The 20,823-nt window shown below is 44.6% G+C and overlaps 1 protein-coding gene across 2 annotated transcripts in view; it reads right to left on the reverse strand.

The window, feature by feature from the left end:
- EIF2AK2 (eukaryotic translation initiation factor 2 alpha kinase 2) overlaps positions 1 to 20,823 on the reverse strand; it is a 300,514-nt gene that overhangs the window by 210,816 nt on the left and 68,875 nt on the right. For both annotated transcript variants that reach the window (XM_085611364.1, XM_085611363.1), the window contains exon 5: positions 1,311 to 1,440. In XM_085611364.1, the coding sequence (XP_085467490.1) occupies positions 1,311 to 1,440 (130 nt within the window). The remainder of the gene's footprint in view (positions 1 to 1,310; positions 1,441 to 20,823) is intronic.

Genomic DNA, 20,823 nt, shown 5'->3' on the forward strand with positions numbered 1-20,823 from the left:
GCGCCTCGAGGTGGCTCGGTAGCATCCAGGGATCCCGCCGGTGTTGAGTGCGATGAGTTCGGTGGCGTCGTAGGTCAGTCGGGTCGTCTTGCGTCGGTGGGGGCCAGGGGGCCTGGCACTGGGCGCGGTCCAGGCGCGGACGGGCGCAGACGGGCTTACCTTTGGCGCGCCTTCGGCGCACAATCGGCGCGCCCGCTGCGCGTCAACGCTGCGCGTACGCATGGTCGCCATTTATGGCGAAGTGGGAGGGAGGGAGGAGCAGCTGGGTGGCGGGAGCGGGAAGGGCACAGAAGGAAAAGGGGGCGTGGCCGCACGCAGGCAGCGGGGAGCGGGGCGGGGGGCACAGGGGCAGAGAGGGAAACGGCACAGAACAACAATATGGGAGACAATATGGGAAACAGGCAATCTAAACAAACAATATGGGGGACAGTACAGTATGATGCAAAAAACGAAAGAAAGCAGACAGAGTCAATCACAAGCACGTTACTACGGCGGGGGGCGGGGTCATAGGGGCGGGCTCAGCGAGGCTGAGGTCAGCAGCGGGGAGGAACGCACACGCTACAGCTGGTGGCCGTGCGGCGCAGGGGTGTCCTGAGAGCAGCCAGCCCTGCTGTTGAGGCCTACAACTTCACGTGCACCCTGGCAGGACTACCAGAAGTCACTCCAAGGGATAGTTCACTGGCCTCCTGTTTAAAGCCACAGGCACAAAAAAGGCTCCCACCATCTTGAACCTGCACCTAGACCCAGCCTGATCGAGTCCTGATCCCCCAAGAGCCGTCCCACCAGTTCTGGGCACTTGTTTGTGGTGCTTAAGGTGCCAAGATGGCCAACAATGAAAACCGAGACACATTTTGACCCAAAATTTGACCTGGTCTTGTGCGACTAGATATCCGCAGTTGGCACTCTTTTAGGCACTTGTTTTTCCTAAAAATGTAAAAATTGATAACTTTGGTTCTACAAATTTGGATTTTTGTCATGTTGGTGTCAATTTATTAAAATGTACTCTGTTTTTCTAAATTGGTTTGGTATTTTTTTGTGCTGTGTCTTCACTTTACTTCTGTTTGAGTGCTGTTTAAATACTTTACACGTTGCCTTTAAGTTAAGCCTGACTGCTTTTTGTGCCAAGCTACCCAGGGAAAGGCACAGGTTAACTTAGCGACTTTTTCTGGTTCACCCAGCAAGTGATTGTGACTGTTGCATGACCAGGCTCATACCCCAGCCAACGAATAACCCGATTTCTCACACACTGTGCTTTGGAATAACACCAAAGGATTACTGAGAAAGCCAAACAAACACAGCAAACAAATTACCTGTATAGTGCCAGGTGTTATTCCCAGTTCCTCAAGTGCAAACTGTGCAGCCTTCTGTTTTGCAGCCTTTTTATTTTTTCCTTCAGCTTCCTTATACTTTTTGTCTCCAACTACTGCACAGCAAACAAACCTACAAAAATAGTAGTGCTGTTAATTTATCTGTTTTTTATTAAATGTTTTTCATTACTACAGTTTGCATTCATTTACCATGTAGTTCATCATTTTTGTTACAGTCCGTACGTCACTAGGACTTAGAAAACTGTTTGCTCTCATGAGAAAACAAATCTCTTCCCTAAAAGCTATGCTTTTTTTACGCCTAGCTAAAGACAGCTCTAGCGGTCTGCCAGACCTTTCATTCTCCATGCTTTAATAAAAACATAGATTGGGCTTTGGCTCTGTCCCATAAGAGTATTTGTCTCTCAAACTCACCTCATGCTATTGGCTGATTCATGTATCATTTAGCGCCCTCTGAATGAATGAATACATTAATCAAATACATTTAAGACAATTATCTCCACAAAATCAAACCAATTAAACAAATATGTTAAAACAAATATAAACAGAACAAATACACCTCCAGTTAACAAATCCAATCAATTCATCATTCTAATTGCATTCATAAATCATCCGAGAGCTACTGTCACATCTGAGAATCTCATATTAATTAACAATTCAATTGCCAACTTTTGTGTCAAAGTGCAGCATTTTAAAAAAGACAGGTTTAAGAATCGGCTTGTGAATCTCCAAAATTAAAAAAACAGTCCATTAAAATATTTAATAAAGTGCATTTAGTATCAAGTAAGCAATAGCATTTTTCATGATTTCCTTTTATTCTTGATAACACTCTGGCATTGTGAAACTGCGGTTACATGCTACTCTAAAATTTAAAACTATGTGACTGAAATTGTGATCCATTAGTTTATGTATATATGGGAACACTTCCTCACCTCCCAGTGTTCCTACTGTCAAGCCAATTGAAAGTTTAATTCACAAACATTTAACATCACATTTCAGCTATACAATGGCAGCATATATTTTACCAGAAATTGTTTCCATACTATTAAATAACTCCTCCTTTGCACTGAATTATATTTTTAATTAAAGAAACCATCCACTGTCTCTGAGTCTCTGGTGCTTCCAGCCACCAAAGATAAGATACTTCATATACATTTTTCTTACCGTGACAATTAGTTAAAGAAGACTAAAAGGGGTATTCTTGCAAGCTCTATCCATGAGGTCAAACAAAATTTACATCTGAATCATAGCCCCTTCTGGTAAATGTAGCCCTCTTAGCATAGCACTTTTTAGTTGTTCCCAAGGGGATTTTTTTTTATTCAGATATACAAAATTCAGCTCCACATTACACCATTGGTGGAATGTTTAGAGAAAATTCAATCAGAAGAGGGGACAAAGAGTGCCCAGGATATTTCTAACTGAATCTTAGTAGAGCTCACGCCCATAATGTAGTTTTTACTTTTAACAATTGGAAATGACCAGTCCAATTTAAGCTGTCTGTAAACAACAAGCGTAGATACTTCTCTATTCTTTCCTTAGCGAGAAATCATTTATATTATGGTTGCTTTTTAAGCTTTTTAACAAATAGCATCTCTGCTTTCTCAAAATGTATATTTATACAACTTATTTTGCAATATTGTGCATGAGTATACATTTTCCCTTGTAAACCTACCGCTGTATAATCAAGGAGAATCAATTATCGGTACAGAGAAGGCAGGGGATATATGCAGTGTCCATTTTGGGTGAGAAATAGTGGTTAGTTTTAACTATAGAGGGAAGATTGGCTAAGTAGAGCCTAGACAAAGTTGGTACAATAACACAGCCTTCGAACAGGCCATTTTGATCCAATTTTCTTTTCTAGAAGTCATCCTAAAGTGGCATGTACAGCATGCACCTAGATTAATATATACAGCCCTTGAATTAATGAGAGCAAGCCAAATGCTATTTCCCATGTCATCAGTTTCCTACTCTGTCTACTGTGTTGAAGGTAGTTCAGAAGCCAACAAAACACATGTTGATCCTTTTGAGTAGCCTCCAGTGACTTCTGAACTATTGCCCACAGGGTGAAAGTGGTCCACCGTCAAATGGCCTTCTCAGAAACCCCCCTAAATGTTTTCCTTATACTCCATTTATGTAGGTTGTTAAACAAATCTTTGCAAAAACCTTTAAACCAACACTGGTCAAACTTATTAGATTATAGTTTTTTGGTAGGTTTTCATCCCTTTTTTAAAATATTTGTTTTACTACTGCACCCTTGCACCCTTCCTTTCACATATCTTTGATATCCAATCGAAGAGGAGGGCAAGAAATTTGGCCCACCATTGCATATTATTGTGGACCACTAGAGCTTTGTGATTATAAGGTCCAGCAGCACGGCGGGGGGGGGGGTTAGAGAGTGGATGTTATTTCTTACATTACTCACTTCGAAGGATTTACCAGTTTCATTATCAATCACATGTTTAACAGGTGAGAATTTTAGAGCTGGCATTCCAAAGGGGTTCCGGAGACGACATTCCCATTTAGACATTATATTTAATAATGAGGATGTCTTTAACTCTTATGCGCTATTCCCCAATCTCCAGAACTGATTTCAATGACTATATTCATTTCTTGCCATTGAGTGTTAAAATAGCCTGTCTTCTTTCTACTTATCTGTGCTTTTAGTTTTTTAATTTCAGAGTTGGACGTCCTGGATATAAGGCTTTTTAATAGGTTTGCATTTTACAGATTTTTCTTTTAAACTCTTGGCAATTGGAACCAAACAAATTTGCACTTTCAATGCTTCGCTACGTTTGTGGCACTGTAATTATTTGGACCTATAACCTGGAGACATTTAACAACCTTGCTTTCTGTGTATTTGCACTAGCAAAGCTTGCTCAGACGTTTATAGAACTTGTCTTCCATGCAGTTATCAGATGAATTTTGTGAAAGTCAATAGGGCAGACATGAACCATGGCAGAAGGTTTTATTCGCTGGAGAATCTAACACAGAAAGCCCATCATCAAGGCAGACAAGCTCCTTTGCTTCTAACCATCAACATATATTTTCTCCCACCCCTGACCAAAAGCATACGTTGAAATGTGCCTTTGGAGATTTAAATTAATTTAATATATCCCCTAAGATTTCATCTGTTGTTGTAGGCAACAGCTTCAAATTGAAATCTTCCACTATTACTACAAATGATTCTCAATATTTTAACTTTAATCATTCGATTTCTAAACAAATTTCTTCCATTATTGTCACTATTATAGATGTCTTATTCGTATGCATATAAATATTTACCGAAATCAGTTTCATGTAACACTGCATTTACATGAATTACAATTATCTGGTCACATTTTGTGTTAACTTTGAACATTATTACACTTTTTATAGTTTTTGTTGAAACTAGTATGAGTAAACCACCAGACAGTCTTTCATCATCAATCTAACAACTGTTCACATAGAAATCAGCTAATCTTTCTACCATGGGTATTTCCCGCAGCCAGGTTTCCATTAGCATTAGATTCAACCTTTCTAACATAACATTTACCTTAATTATTCATTTAAAACTATGGACATTCCACCTCCTTGATTAAATGTTGCTGAATCACCCCCCATATTATGCTAACGCATTCCATGGAGAAGGTTGCAGACAATCATTTTATTGAGATAAAATGTCATACTGGTTGACAGTTTGATACTTGCATGTTGACACCATTCAGTCATTTTTAATGTCATCACTTATTACATTGCAAAGTTGTGTTGTTCAGAATAGTGCTATTATCTATCTTGCCCTTCGTTCTTTTGCCTGGGATCAAAATTATGTTCACAAAGAGATACTTGGCCTAATATTTTCCCTAAATTAAATGGTTCTCCAAAAATGTCTTGTTGGCGCTGTTCTTAATTTTTACTGCCTATTTGAAATTATGTTTTATTTCAAGGCCGATTCCATTTAATACATCGGATACTTTTAAAATCCTATTTCTTACAAAAAGAGGAAAAAAGAGAGATTTTAGTCACCTCTCTACCATTTGGATTATTGATATTGATTATTGATTAAACCTAAATGTTTAATATCTTTTGTGTTTATTTCGGCAAAGTCTGAAATTTCTAGGAATAGGTTTACAATTGTAGACCTATTCAGTGGCTGGAGCATCCTCACTTTTTTCCTTTCTGGGAAAAATCTGGTGATAACTACCCAACGTAACCCCCTCCTTCCTCTATGCTAGAATGGGGATAGGGGCTTAGACTTTATGTGTTGGAGGATCTAATTTTTTGTAGGGTTACTTTTGCCGTTAGAATAATAATGTTTTTTTTGCTCCACTCTGAGCTTTAATCTGCGCCAGAGTGTTGTAGTACGCCCTATGATGAAGCATGACACTATTTGGAGTGTGAGGGCAGTCTTAATACCATTGAGGGCTTCCCATGAAGAAGTGAGGATGATTTGATTTTCCTCTTCCTTTTTTTGGTGAGAGTTAAATTATCCCCAAACAACAGCCCCTTCATAACTGTTAGATCCTTTTATACCTTTCTCCTCAATGATTCTCCATGGAGAGGAGATGGGGGCTGAGATTGCAGCTCCTCGCTTCCATATTACTGCATGAACAATGCCTTAGTTAAAGACATACTGGAAAGGCAGCTAATTGTATCAAAGTATGCTTATTTCCAAATCAGGTTGGTGCTGGCTGGATGGTCTTGCGATGTTGCTTATTACACACAACTTCCTAAACTGCAAAAAGGAAGATTTTCTCTGTGCTTCATTTCTCTTATTTTAGTTAATACAAATAGAATCGACTTGTTTATAACAGAATGCGGTGATCTTGCACAGTATATTTGCTATTATCACAGTTTAAAATTTGTTTCCTAGGCCCTAATCATTTCACATACACACAATAAAGGATGTGTGGGCATGTTTATCATAGAATCAGGTTTTATTTGTATGTAAAATGCACAGGTCATCAGAAAAAGCCCAGAAACATCAGTTAGATCTCCATGAATGCTTTTTACTTTTTTTATTGCACCACTTCACATTATGATCACATGGCACTTGACTTCTTTTGCTGCTCACAACAGGCCTAAAGGTTCCATGTTATTCTGCTTTTGATTTTTAGTGCAATGGCTGGCTACCTTTCATCTTGACATTGGACACCTGCCCATTCAGCCAGCCACCAAGCCATTGCTACCTTTCAGCATCCTCTGCAGCTCCTTTTATTTTTGCTGACAGGCTGTTGCTGGTGTTCATGTTGCCTGGCAATCATTATCATTCTTTTGCCGGGATTTTGCTGAAAAGCACTGAAAGTCAACGAGTATTGCTCTTAACTGAAAATGCAGGTTAGACCTATTGACTTTGCCAATGCTGGTTTCATGTTGCAATTGTCCATGTCTGGATTAGTGCATAAAGCCCTTGGAGACCCACCGAGACCTCTTGTTTTGTGTAACTTTACAGGGGAAAGCATTGTTGTGCCCCGTTTTTAGTTCTACTTGAAAACACATTTTGGAAGAAAACATGCATTCTGCACAACTATAGACACTAACACCCCGATTGCTCAAAACTCAACCTCTTGTAAATCTCTTCCTGCAAATATTTTTGCCTGTATTTAAATCCCGAATCCAACCAAATTTACATCCCACATATATTAAAACTCGAGTAATTCTATAATTTGGGTAAATGCTTGACAGTGGGATTGGGGAAGGCCAACAGTCTGGTAGTTGTTTCGGGGTCTCTGTTTTGCAAAATAAGTTATTTCAGTATCTTTTTTCTCATGCCACACCTCTGATAGGTATGTCTATAAAGTCTTCTTTTCTTTTGTGTTTGGGTTTAAAGAAGTCATCCAGTGGAAAAAATCAGTTCTCTTTGCCCAGGTTTGCATCTCTGACAAACACCACCAATAAGCATTCTTGAAAGTTTAATTATGTAAGCTGGGATTTTGAGCCTCATTGTGACATGACAATCCATTTAAGGCTTGAGGCCTAAAGATGTGGTACTGTGGGACAGAAATGCATAGAGCTTGGACTAAGATGTGTTTTTAGCAACAGTCATGGCTGAGCTCTGCCAGTAAGGGTCAATAACACGTCGAGTCTGGTGGCTTAGTGGACTAATGCATCCACTGTAGGGGCCTGTGTTTGACCTTATGGTCACAGGTTCAAATCCTGGCGGATCCTCTCTGCCTTTCATCCTCCTGAGGTTGATAAAATGAGTACCATTGAGTTGGGTAACAATAAACATCTGTTATTCAGTGCCAAGATACCCTTCGGTGTGAACATGCACTTTACAAAAGGAATATGCTACTTACCAGTATGCATCTGTTCTTGGCATGTAGAGCTGCAGATCTACACACTTTTGCATAGATCGCCATCTGGTGTTGGGCCCGGATGTTTGCAGTTTGTTTTTCCTTTTGGAAAGTCTTTGGAAGTCACGAGGTCGGTGACTCCTCCTTTGGATCGTATTGCGCATGGGCTTCGGCTCCATCCTCAGATTGTTTTTCGCCGGCAGGGAAAGATGGAGCGTAGTAATAACAGTGAAGAAACCCATGTGTGTATCTAAATAAGATAAACTGGAACAGATACAGGTAGCCGGGGAGGCGGGTGGGTGTGTGTAGATCTGCAGCTCTACATGCCAAGAACAGATGCATACTGGTAAGTAGCATATTCCGTTCGAGGCATATGAGCTGCAGATTAAACACTTTTGTATAGACTATATAGCAGTTCCCAACCTTAGCGGCGACCACCGGTATCTGTTGCAGTGGTTTGAAATAATGTTTTGAGTACAGCCTCGCCTACACTAGCTTGTTGCTTAGTTTGCACATCTACACAATAGTGTTTAGTGAAAGTGTGCGGTGTTGACCATGTAGCTGCTTTGCAGATATCATCTAATGGGATGTTCCCTCAAAATGCCATGGAAGTCCCTATCTTTCGTGTAGAATGGGCTTTAGGGGGAACGGATAGCGTTCGTTTTGCCTTGTGGTAGCAAATCTGAATGCATTTTACAATCCACCTAGCTGTCCCTGATTTTGAGATGGGTTGCCCTTGTGTGGTGGAGAGAAAGAGACAAACAGTTGTTTGGTCTTGCGGAAAGGTTGTGTTCTCTCGATGTAGTAGAGTAAGGCTCGTTTGACATCTAGCGTGTGCAGAGCCCTTTCTGCAACGGTCTGTGGTTGGGAGAAAAATACTGGTAGTTCTACAGATTGGTTTAGGTGAAAAGGGGAAATGACTTTAGGTAGGAATTTTGGGTTGGTACGGAGAACAACTTTGTTATGGTGCATTTGAAGAAAAGGTTCTTGTATGGTAAGTGCTTGTATCTCACTGACCCTTCTAAGGGAAGTGATGGCTACAAGGAAAGCTGTTTTCCATGTTAGGAATTGTAGTTCGCATTTGTGTAAACGTTCGAAGGGAGGCCCCATTAGCCTTGTGAGAACAATATTTAATTTCCACACAGGTGAGGGTGGTACTCTGGGGGGATTTATTCTTTTTAGGCCCTCCATGAAGGCTTTAATGGCAGGTACTCTAAAGAGTGAAAGATGTTGCCTGTTTTGTAAGTAAGCTGCAATTGCTGCGAGGTGTAGTCGAATGGACGTATAGGCTAGAATACACCTTTGTAGGTGGAGTAAGTAGCCTATGATGTGTTGAATGGACACGTCCAGGGGATTGATGGTGTTGTTATGGCAATAAACAACAAATCGTTTACACTTGGCAGCGTAGCACGCTCTAGTGGTAGGTCGTCTAGCTTCTCTGATGACGTTCATACAGTCAGGGGGAAGATTTAGGTACCCAAATTCTAGGATTTCAGGAGCCAGATCGCAAGGTTGAGCTAGCTGGGTCCGGGTGTCTGATCTCTCCATGGTTCTGGGTTAGGAGGCATGGCGAGAGGTGTAGTTTTTGGTGTGGTACTACAGAGAGCTCCAGCAGCGTGGTGTACCACGGTTGTCTGGCCCACGTTGGAGGTACTAGGATTAGTGTGAGGGAGTGTTGTTGTAGTTTGCGCACCACTAATGGAATGAGTGGGAGAGGCGGAAAAGCGTATGCAAATTTGCCTGACCAGTTCATCCATATCGCATTTCCTTTGGACAATGGGTGTGGGTATCTGGCGGCGAAGCTTGGGCATTTTGTGTTTTCGTGGGTGGCAAAGAGGTCTATCTGTGGATACCCCCACATTTGAAAGAACGGATGAAGAACCTGTGGGTGAAGTTCCCACTCGTGGATTTGTTGTGTCTGTTTGCTGAGCATATCTGCCACGGTGTTTTGGACTCCTGGGACATGTTGAGCTAGGAGAAAGATTTTGTGGGGAATTGCCCATCTCCATATGCTCTGTGCTAATTGAGAGAGCTGTGGAGAGTGTGTGCCGCCTTGTTTTTGTATATAATACATGGCCGTCATGTTGTCTGTGCGAATGAGGACTGCCTTGCCTGAAATCTGTGTTTGAAAAGATTTTAGGGCTAAAAAGATTGCTAGTAACTCCAGATGGTTGATGTGGAGTAACTTTTGTTGAGGCGTCCATGTGCCCTGCACGGTGAGGTGTAATAGGTGAGCTCCCCAGCCGGAGAGCGATGCGTCCGTTGTTAGTATTATCTGGGGAACCGGGTCCAGGAACGGTCGACCTTTGGAAAGGTTTGTGGTGTTCCACCACTGCAGAGAGCGATGGGTGCGACCGTCTACCAACACCAGATCTGTCAGCTGACCTTGGGCCTGGTTCCATTGGCGCGCTAAGCACTCTTGGAGAGGACGCATCTGGAGTCTTGCGTGGGGCACTATGAAAATGCAAGAGGCCATCATCCCTATTAGCTGCATGAACACTCGTGCTGGAAGGGAGTGTTGAGGTATGAATTTTTGTCGCAAAGCCTGAATGCTTGCAATCCTGGCCGGATTGGGGTAGGCTATTGCTTTTGAGGTGTCTATGGTGGCACTGAGGTATTGTTTTATGTGGGATGGTTGTAGCTGGGACTTTTGGTGGTTCACCGTGAAGCCTAGTTGGTGAAGTCGTTTGATTGTGGTGGCGGTGTGTCGTAGACACTGATTGTATGAAGTGGCTTTTATCAGCCAATCGTCTAGGTATGGGAAGACGTGAATGTGCTGTCTTCTCAAGTGTGCCGCCACCACCGCCAGGCACTTGGTGAATACCCGTGGTGCTGTTGTGACTCCGAACGGGAGCACTTTGAATTGGTAGTGTTGTCCGTCCACTACAAATCTGAGGTACTTTCTGTGAGCATGGTGCACTGGAATGTGGAAGTATGCGTCTTTCAAGTCCAGTGTGGTGAGGAAGTCGTTTTGGGAGAGGAGCGGAAGTACCTGCTGAAGCGTTACCATGTGAAAATGGTCTGAGTGTATGTATGTGTTTAGGGGCCGGAGATCTAGGATAGGTCGTAGAGTCTCGTCCCTTTTTGGTATGAGAAAATATAGTGAGTAGACCCCCATATTTTGTTGATTGACAGGAACGTGTTCTATTGCCTGTTTTTGTAGGAGGGAGATTACCTCCTGCTTTAGTAATTTTTAATGTTCTTGTGACATTGGGCGTTGCCTGGGTGGAATGTTTGGGGGGGGGTAGATGTTAGTTCTAGGCAGTAGCCTGACCAAATTATTTGGGTCACCCATTTGTCTGAGGTGATGGTCGCCCAGACATGAAGGAAATTTTGGAGTCTGCCCCCGACCGGAGTGGAATGGTCTGGGGGGAGCGGGGGGAAGTCATTGGGTAGGAGGTGTGGCAGAACGGGTGTTGTTTGTTTTTCCTCTGTCCTTGTTGTTGTTACCCCTGTAGCCGCCTCTTTGGTAACCTTTTGTAAAGGTGGTCTGAGTAGGGGATTTGTATGATGTGGACGCTGTGTCTGAGGAGTAGCCTCTGGATGTACTCCGAAAGGAGGAGCGGCAAAAGGAGCGTCTGGGCGGGTGAGACCGTAAGGCCCCCATGGATTTTGCGGTATCCGTGTCCTTTTTCATTTTTTCTAAGGCCTCATCCACCTTTGGCCCGAATAGATGTTCCTGGTCAAAGGGATGGTTAAGGATGGAGGCTTGTACTTCTGGTTTAAAACCAGATACCCTTAGCCAAGCATGGCGACGGAGAAGGACGCTGGTGTTGATGGCCCTGGAGGCTGTGTCTGCTGCATCTAGGGCGCAACGTATGGAGGTATTCGTTATTGTTTTACCCTCTTGAATTAATTTGTTGGCCCTAGCTTTATATTTTTCAGGGAGATGGTGCATTATGCTTTGTAATTCGTCATAATGAGCCCGGTCATATCTGGCCAGTAGTGCCTGAGTGTTTGCTATACGCCATATGTTGGCCGCCTGGGATGCTGTGCGTTTGCCTGATGCATCTAGTAGTTTTGATTCATTGTCAGGTGGCGGTGCATCGCCTGACGCTTGTGAATTTGCCCTTTTACGTGCCGTAGTTACTACTAAGGAGTCTAGTGGCGCTGGTCCCCTGATGTAGGAGGGATCTGAGGGAGCAGGTTTGTATTTCTTTTCAATACGTGGGTTAATGACCCTGGCTCTAACTGGGTCCTTAAAAACTTCTGCCGCATGCTTTACCACCCCTTTGAGCATGGGCAGTATGGAGGTTGACCTATGTGAGGTATCAAATGTGTCTAGGAGGAAATCTTCCTCCACAGGGTCGGTATGCAAGTCCACCCCGTGATAATGTGTCACCCTTTGCAGAAGATGGTTGAACCCTAATGAATCTTCTGGTGGAGATGGTCTAGAAGGGTAAAGATCGTCTTGTGGGACGTTGGGGATATCTGGAATATTGTAATCGTCCCATGGGTCTGGGGATCCTGTAGGGGTGGGGTCCTGTGGCACATCCCCTGTATCATGATGTGGGTCCCCCTGATCATCATCGTCTGGAGACGGGGTCGGAGACCGATGAGGTGGTGGTGGGGGAGGGGAAGGTATTCTGAACAGAGAGGTAGCAGAGTCCTTCCTCTTTGGAGGTGGAGGCGGAGCAGGCTTCTCCAAATGTCTCTTTTTGGTAGAGAGTGTCAAATGTCCAGTTTTTGGACCCTTGGGGAGAGTTTTTTGCAATGGATCCGGTGTAAATAGCTCTGGTGAGGTTATTTGGTCCGTCGGCGCCGAAGGCGTCGGGCCGATGTCTTTTTAGGTTTTTCTGTGCCGGTTTGTTGCTTAGAACCCGACTTGGGACCCTCCGGTCTCTTGGTCGGCGCAGAGATGGGCTTCGGCTTGGAAGTGTCGGTGCCGGTGGCCTTGTGTGGTTTGGTCGGTATCGAAGATGGCGTCGGTACCGAAGAGCTGGGTTTCGACCCCGAGGGCTTCGGTGCGGAGCTCGGTGTCGAGGTGGAGGCCGGTTTCTTTTTCGGTGCCGAAGTGTGTTTCTTGGCACCGCTGGTAGGCTGGCTCGAGCCCGAGCCGCCGGAAGGCTTACTTGGCTTCTTCACCGGGCCCAAAGGTGGGGTGTGTGAAGCAGTGTCTCTGGTCTTGCTTAGGCCCGGAGGCGAAGGCGTGACCGAAGCCTTTTTGGGTGTCGGCGTGGGTGTGGGGGGGGGAGATTGGTACTCACGACCCTCTGCGCTGGGGTGATGTCTTCCACATCTGACTCGTCGGCCTCGGAAGCGCTGACGAGGTCCTCTTCGGTGCGATGATGTTCTGGATCATCGATGTCGTCTTCGAAGATGTCGACTGGAATGGACGTCGAGGAGTGTGCCATGTTCCTTCTGGCTCTTCGGTCGCGAATAGTCTTTTTGGATCGGAAAGACTTACAGGCCGGACAGTCTCGAGCCCCGTGTTCAGGGGAGAGGCAGAGGTTGCATACCTCATGAAGATCGGTGTGGAGAAATTTGGACCCACATCGAGGGCACTTTTTAAATGGAGTTCTTTCCATGAGCCGGGACCGGAGCTTGGGTAGGCCCGAAGGCCGCCGTTGACGACTGGAACCGAAGGTTTGTGCCGATGAGAAGGCGCGTTGATTGAAGAGATCGCGATCGAAACAATACCGCGAATTGGGGTGAGGATTGCGCGTCGATCGTCGAACTGGAAGCTGTTCGGAACCGAAGCTCGAAGGTTACATCCGAGCCCGATGGCGGAAAAAAACAATCTGAGGATGGAGCCGAAGCCCATGCGCAATACGATCCAAAGGAGGAGTCACCGACCTCGTGACTTCCAAAGACTTTCCAAAAGGAAAAACAAACTGCAAACATCCGGGCCCAACACCAGATGGCGATCTATGCAAAAGTGTGGAATCTGCAGCTCATATGCCTCAAACATGTTATTTTTATGTTGCATGTGCCAGAAACTGAGTGAATCTGAAGGTCAAGTTTAGTAGGCCAGATAAGCAATTACAAAGATACATCAGAAGGGAAAATGATCTGAAATAAATGTGGTGCATGAATGTGCAGATGATAGAGAAGGCTGGTCCTCCTTAATGTAAAAGGATATGCCTACCCATAGGACAAAAGACCCTAAGCCACTGAAGAGATATGCTTGATCATTGGGCCTGTTCCTCATCAAGCCAATAGACGTTATTGTGTGAGCAGGCTCTAAAAATCGGAGCTCAAATGGAGATATTTTTCCAGAGGTATGATTTTAATAAAGGGGAGCTTCAGAAGAGAAATGTTAAAAATTACCTGGAGGACATCCAGGGAACTTTAATTAGAGGCAGGGGTGCCTGTGGTAAAATTCAATTAAATTAAGTTTGTTGGAGAATTGCAACTGTTCCTCTCTTTCTCTTGTCAGCATGTTTTAGCGGTTTGTTATAAGCCCCATACGGGAACTGTACACTTCATCAGAAGCTCAAATATCACTGCCTGTACAGTGTTGAAAAGGATAAGGAGAAATTTGCGAGCAGAGCCCATGCCTGGTCGGTTATTAATGAATACAAACGTCTTAAAACCCACACATACTTGAAACCGGCTGTTTAAGAAAACTGAAAATCGATTTGATATATTTCCGTTTCGGCAAAACTCCAGGGGAAGAACATGAATGGAATACATCATCTACAAGAACACTCTGTAGACTGTGTAATAAAGGGATGGAAAACACTGTTCACATTGTGTGTGTATGCCACGGACTGATAAAAAAAGAAGAAATTTGTTGGAATCTTTTCTTAACGAGTAGGGAATCCACACTTGTAGGCAAGCTGACACTTCATGTCTAAGATCCACTGACCCAATGATCAACTGTCGATGTACAACATTTTTAAATATGGCTGGAAAAAACTACTAGATACAGCTGAGCATTGGTTTGGTACGTGAAACTGAATAAAATATTTAAAATTTACGCTGCCATATTTTGATTTGCTATAATCCCATGTCATATTTCCAACTCCCTGTACTACGGACTCCCAAAATCACTGCTGCATCGCCTTCAGGTCGTGCAGAACCAAGCAGCCCGTCTCATCTACAAAACTCCCAAATGGCAGTCGGCCAAACCTCTGCTACACATACTGCACTGGCTACCTATAGAACAAAGGGCGGCCTTCAAGCTGGGCTGCCTCACGTTCAAATCCCTCCACTGTTCCAGCCCCGCCTTCCTGACAACACTCATCAATCCACACCGTCCAACGCGCAATCTTCGTTCAGCTCTCCTCAACCTGCTTGCTGTCCCCAAAACCAAAACCAACAAATTCGGTGGCCGTCGGTTTGCCCACCTTGCCCCCAAATGTTGGAATCCTCTTCCCCTGACCATCAAATCCAGTAGCTCCCTCCTTTATTTCAGAAAACTGCTCAAAACCTTCCTTTTTCCTCCACTCGGCTAAACTCCGCCTTCTCTGACCCCAGACTCACCTCTGTCTTACCAACTGCTTACAGATAGGAGAACAAGGGGATGCCATTTCCCAGTTCCTCGTGGTAGTTGCATTCAGCTCTCTGTAGTCGATGCCTAATCGATATTCACCGCTCGCTTTTGTCACAAAGAAGATCAGTGCAACTACTGGAAATGTGGAGTGCTGAATGTAGCCTTTGTCACAAATTCGTCTCTAAATACGACCTAAGAACTTTGTCCTCTTTTACAGTCAAGTGATACATTGTACCATGTGAAATAGGTTTTCCTGATACTGGAACAATTCAGCAGTCATTTTTTTGCTGCAGACAAAGGAAGAGTCTCACCTCCCCTCAGGCCGGGGCTGGACCAGGCCGCTATTTCCTTTACCTACCCTCTTCTAGGCTTTTTCCAAATCGAAAAGGATTATTTGGTCTGTAGGTCTGAGAAAGCAATTTATCTCTCATGCACCCCTCACCCAAGATACTGTTCAACATAGTGAGTAACTTTGGTTCTATGTCACTTGAATCGGTTGCTTAAAAAAAACTCTCTGTCAGGCTGGCCACAGAGGTATTGTTTCTATCAAAAGAGTCTCTTCTGTCCAGGCTCTCTCTCTTGAAAATGGTCTTTCTACACTAGGAATGTGATTATTTATTTCTGAAAGAATCAAGATTGCATGTTATTACACCTCTTACCCCTATTTGCCAAACAGTCCCTAAATATGAGCTATTGCTTGTCTCCAGTAGTACGAGACATGACAGCTTCTCTTTATATGGTTTCAACCTCTCATTTCATTATCTTTTTCAGAATACCTATTGGATTGTCTTCTCCCTATATGATTGATTCTTGCTCTTCAATAAAGAATAAGAGTGGTGAGGGAGCTGTATACCTTTGGAGAGAGCTAATCACCTGTTGGTCAACATAATTGTTATATGTCAATCCCTTCTTCTCAGGAGTACAAACACTATCATAAGTAATGCTGATGGCAATATGATATACAAACTCCTAAGATTTCTTATCATGACCCATCAGGGGAATTCAAATTTATCAAGCATTGGGAAAGTTAATAATTTGCACCTATAGAAGAATGGTGGTGCAAACTATTGGCTTTGTCAACGCTTGTTTCCATTGGTGCACCACATCTTTCTGATGTTTCATGGCGCAAGGGTGCACATGCATCGTTATGTCCAGGCACACATGAGCACATGTGGCAGCCATCTTGTAAACGATTTCAAGATGGTGTGTGGATGTGTTATGATGTACAGATGTCCATTTGGGCCTTTTTTTTTACATTACTGTTCCTACATGGCTGACCGTTATTTTGGAACCCTAAACTAAAAATTAAGTGCACAGGAATGTTTGAAAGTAAAGCTAACAGTACTTTTGAGCTATCTGGACCTTGAGTTTTTTTTTTTTTTTTAAGTGTGACGTCTAAGCAGCAATAGAACACAGCAGGCAGGTTGTGGATACTCAGGATGGGAAGCTCCATGAGCGAGCAAATGACAGGAGGTGAAGCCCTCCTAAAAAGAAATGATAACACAAAAAGAAAAAGAAAGAAGGAATATGCTACTTACCAGTATGCATCTGTTCTTGGCATGTAGAGCTGCAGATCTATACACTGTGCATAGATCGCCATCTGGTGTTGGGCCCGGATGTTTGCAGTTTGTTTTTGTTCTTGGACAGACTTTGGAAGTCACGAGTTCGGTGACTCCTCCTTCGGTCCGTACTGCGCATGGGCTTCGGCTCCATCCTCAGATTGTTTTTCGCCAGCAGGGAAAAGATGGAGCGTAGTGATAATAGTGAAGAAACCCATGTGTGTTGTATCTAAATAAGATAGGCTGGAACGGATACAGGTAGCCGGGGAGGCGGTTGGGCGTGTATAGATCTGCAGCTCTACATGCCAAGAACAGATGCATACTGGTAAGTAGCATATTCCGTTCGAGGCATATGAGCTGCAGATTATACACTGTGCATAGATTATATAGCAGTACCCAACCCTAGCGGCGACCACCGGTATCCGTTGCAGTGGTTTGAATACAGCCTGGCCCACACTAGCCTGTTGTTTGGAGTGCACGTCTACACAGTAATGTTTTGTGAAGGTGTGCGGTGTTGACCAAGTGGCTGCTTTGCAGATGTCATCTAAGGGTATGTTCCCTAGAAAAGCCATAGAAGCCCCTATCTTTCTTGTAGAATGGGCTTTAGGTGGAACAGATAATGTTCGTTTTGCTTTGTGATAGCAAATTTGTATACACTTAACAATCCACCTAGCTATCCCTGATTTTGAAATGGGGTTGCCTTTATGTGGTGGAGAGAAGGAGATGAACAACTGTTTAGTCTTTCTGAAAGGTTGCGTTCTCTGTATGTAGTACAGTAAGGCCCTTTTAACGTCAAGTGTATGTAGAGCCCTTTCCGCAACAGATTGAGGTTGCGAGAAAAAAACCGGTAATTCCACTGATTGATTGAGATGGAAGGTGGAAATGACCTTAGGCAGAAATTTTGGATTTGTGCGAAGTATCACCTTGCTGTGATGTATCTGCAGAAAGGGTTCTTGTATAGTGAACGCTTGTATTTCACTAACCCTTCTAAGGGAAGTGATAGCTACGAGGAAAGCTGTTTTCCAAGTAAGGAACTGTAGCTCACATTTATGCATTGGTTCGAAAGGTGGACCCATTAGCCCTGTAAGAACCACGTTTAGATTCCATACAGGTGAAGGTGGTGCCCTGGGTGGAATTACTCTTTTAAGGCCTTCCATAAAAGCTTTAATAGCAGGCACTCTGAACAGTGATAAATGCTGTCTGTTTTGTAGGTAAGCAGCAATTGCTGCTAGGTGTAGACGGATGGATGAGTACGCCAGGTTACACCTTTGAAGATGGAGCAGATAGCATATGATGTGCTGTATGGAGACATCTAAAGGGTTGATTGTATTGTTACGGCAGTAAACAACAAATCTCTTCCACTTTGCGGCATAGCATGCTCGAGTGGTAGGACGTCTGGCTTCCTTGATAATGTTCATGCAATCAGGGGGAAGATTAAGGTATCCAAATTCTAAGATTTCAGGAGCCAGATCGCAAGGTTGAGCTGAGCTGGGTCCGGGTGCCTGATTTCTCCATGGTTCTGGGTTAAGAGGCATGGGGTCAGGTGTAGTTTGTGATGTGGTACCACCGATAGCTGAAGTAGTGTGGTGTACCACGGCTGCCTGGCCCATGTTGGGGCTACCAGAATGAGTGTGAGGGTGTGCTGCTGTAGCTTCCTTACCACTAACGGAATTAGTGGGAGAGGAGGAAAGGCGTGCAAATCTGCCTGACCAGTTCATCCATATCGCATTGCCTTTGGACAATGGGTGTGGGTATCTGGCGGCGAAGCTTGGGCATTTTTTGTTTTCGTGGGTGGCGAAGAGGTCTATTTGAGGATGCCCCCACTTGTGAAAGAATGGGTGAAGAACTTGTGGATGCAGTTCCCATTCGTGCATTTGCTGCGTTTGTCTGCTGAGCAGATCTGCGATGGTGTTTTGTATGCCTGGGACGTGTTGTGCCAGGAGAAAGATTTTTTGTGGAATTGCCCATCTCCATCTGCTCTGTGCTAAGCGGGAGAGCTGGGGAGAGTGTGTCCCCCCCCTGTTTTTGAATATAATACATTGCAGTCATATTGTCTGTGCGAATGAGGACTGCTTTGGCTGAAATTTGTTTCTGAAACGATGAAAGGGCTAGAAAGATTGCCAATAACTCCAGATGGTTGATGTGGAGTAACCTCTGTTGTGGCATCCATAGACCTTGGACTGTGAGGTGTGATAGATGCGCTCCCCAGCCGGAGAGCGATGTGTCCGTTGTTAGAATCACCTGAGGAACCGGGTCCAGGAACGGTTGCCCTTTGGAAAGGTTTGTGGTGTTCCACCACTGCAGAGATCGATGGGTGCGGCCGTCCACCAACACCAGATCCGTCAGCTGTCCCTGGGCCTGGTTCCACTGGCGTGCTAGGCACTCTTGGAGTGGACGCATGTGAAGTCTTGCATGGGGCACTATGAAAATGCAAGACGCCATCATCCCTATTAGTTTCATGAACACTCTTGCTGGGAGAGAGTGCTGAAGAAGGAATTTTTGTCGCAGGGCTTGCATGCCTGCGATTCTGGCTGAGTTGGGATAGGCTATAGCTTTTGAGGTGTCTATAGTGGCACCGAGGTATTGCTTTGTGTGAGACGGTATTAAGTGGGACTTTTGGTGATTCACCGTAAAGCCTAGCTGGTGGAGTAGTTGTATGGTAGTGTTTGTATTCTGCACACACTGGTGGTAGGACGGGGCTTTTATGAGCCAGTCGTCCAGGTAGGGGAAGACGTGAATGTTTTGTCTTCTGAGGTGTGCTGCTACTACTGCCAGGCATTTGGTAAACACCCGTGGTGCGGTTGTGACCCCGAAGGGGAGAACCTTGAACTGATAATGTTGGCCGTCCACCACAAATCGGAGGTACTTTCTGTGAGCAGGGTGTATTGGAATATGAAAGTATGCGTCTTTCAGGTCCAGTGTTGTGAGAAAGTCTCTCTGACAGAGGAGTGGGAGAACTTGCTGGAGAGTTACCATATGAAAATGGTCTGAGTGGATGTATATATTTAGAGGCCGGAGGTCTAGAATGGGCCGTAGGGTCTCGTCTTTCTTTGGTATGAGAAAGTACAGAGAGTAGACCCCTAGATTTTGCTGATGGACGGGTACCTGCTCTATCGCGTGTTTTTGCAGGAGGGAGAGTACCTCTTGTTTGAGAAGTGTGGTATGTTCTTGTGACATTGCACGGTGTCTGGGTGGGATGTTTGGAGGGGTAGATGTTAGTTCGAGACAGTACCCTGACCGAATAATTTGGGTCACCCATTTGTCTGATGTTGGAGTCTGCCCCCGACCGGAGTGGAATGGTCTGGGGGGAGCGGGGGAAAGTCATTGTGTGGGCGGTGCGGCAGAACGGGTGGTGTTGTTTTTGCCCCTGCCCTTATTATTGTTTCCTCGATATCCACCTCTTTGGTGACCCTTTGAGAAGGTATTCTGAGGAGGGGACTTGTAGGATGTGGAGGCGCTATCGGAAGAGTAACCTCTGCCAGAGCCGCGAAAGGAGGAACGGAGAAAGGAGCGTCTAGGGGTTTGTGATTGTAGGGCTCCCATAGACTTTGCCGTATCTGTATCCTTTTTCATCTTTTCCAGGGCTTCGTCTACTTTTGGGCCAAATAAGTACTGTTGGTCAAAAGGGTGGTTTAGTATAGACGCTTGGACCTCTGGTTTAAAGCCTGAGATTCTGAGCCAGGCGTGACGGCGAAGCAGAACACTGGTGTTTATCGCCCTGGACGCCGTGTCTGCTGCGTCAAGTGAGCATTTAATAGAGGTGTTGGCAATAATCTTTCTCTCTTGTATGAGTGCATGAGCCTTATTTTTATATTTGTCTGGGAGATGCTGCATGAGAACCTCCAGCTCATCGTAGTGCGCTCTATCGTACCTCGCCAGCAGCGCCTGCGTATTGGCGATGCGCCACATATTGGCCGCTTGCGAGGCAGTGCGTTTGCCTGACGTATCTAAGAGCTTGGACTCCTTATCAGGTGGTGGAGCCTCACCAGATGACTGAGAGTTGGAGCGCTTCCTAGCTGTGGAAACCACTGATGAGTCTAGGTGCGCAGGTCCTCTAATATAGGCAGGATCTGTAGGAGCTGCTTTGTACTTTTTTTGTATTCTGGGGTTTAAGACCCTAGCTCTGACTGGGTCTTTGAAAACCTCTGTGGCATGCTTGGTCACCCCTTTTAGCATTGGTAATATAGCGGTGGATTTATCTGCTATATCAAATGTGTCAAGGAGGAAGT

This window comes from Triturus cristatus, chromosome 6, assembly GCF_964204655.1.
Source record: "Triturus cristatus chromosome 6, aTriCri1.1, whole genome shotgun sequence".
NCBI classification, from domain to species: domain Eukaryota; kingdom Metazoa; phylum Chordata; class Amphibia; order Caudata; family Salamandridae; genus Triturus; species Triturus cristatus.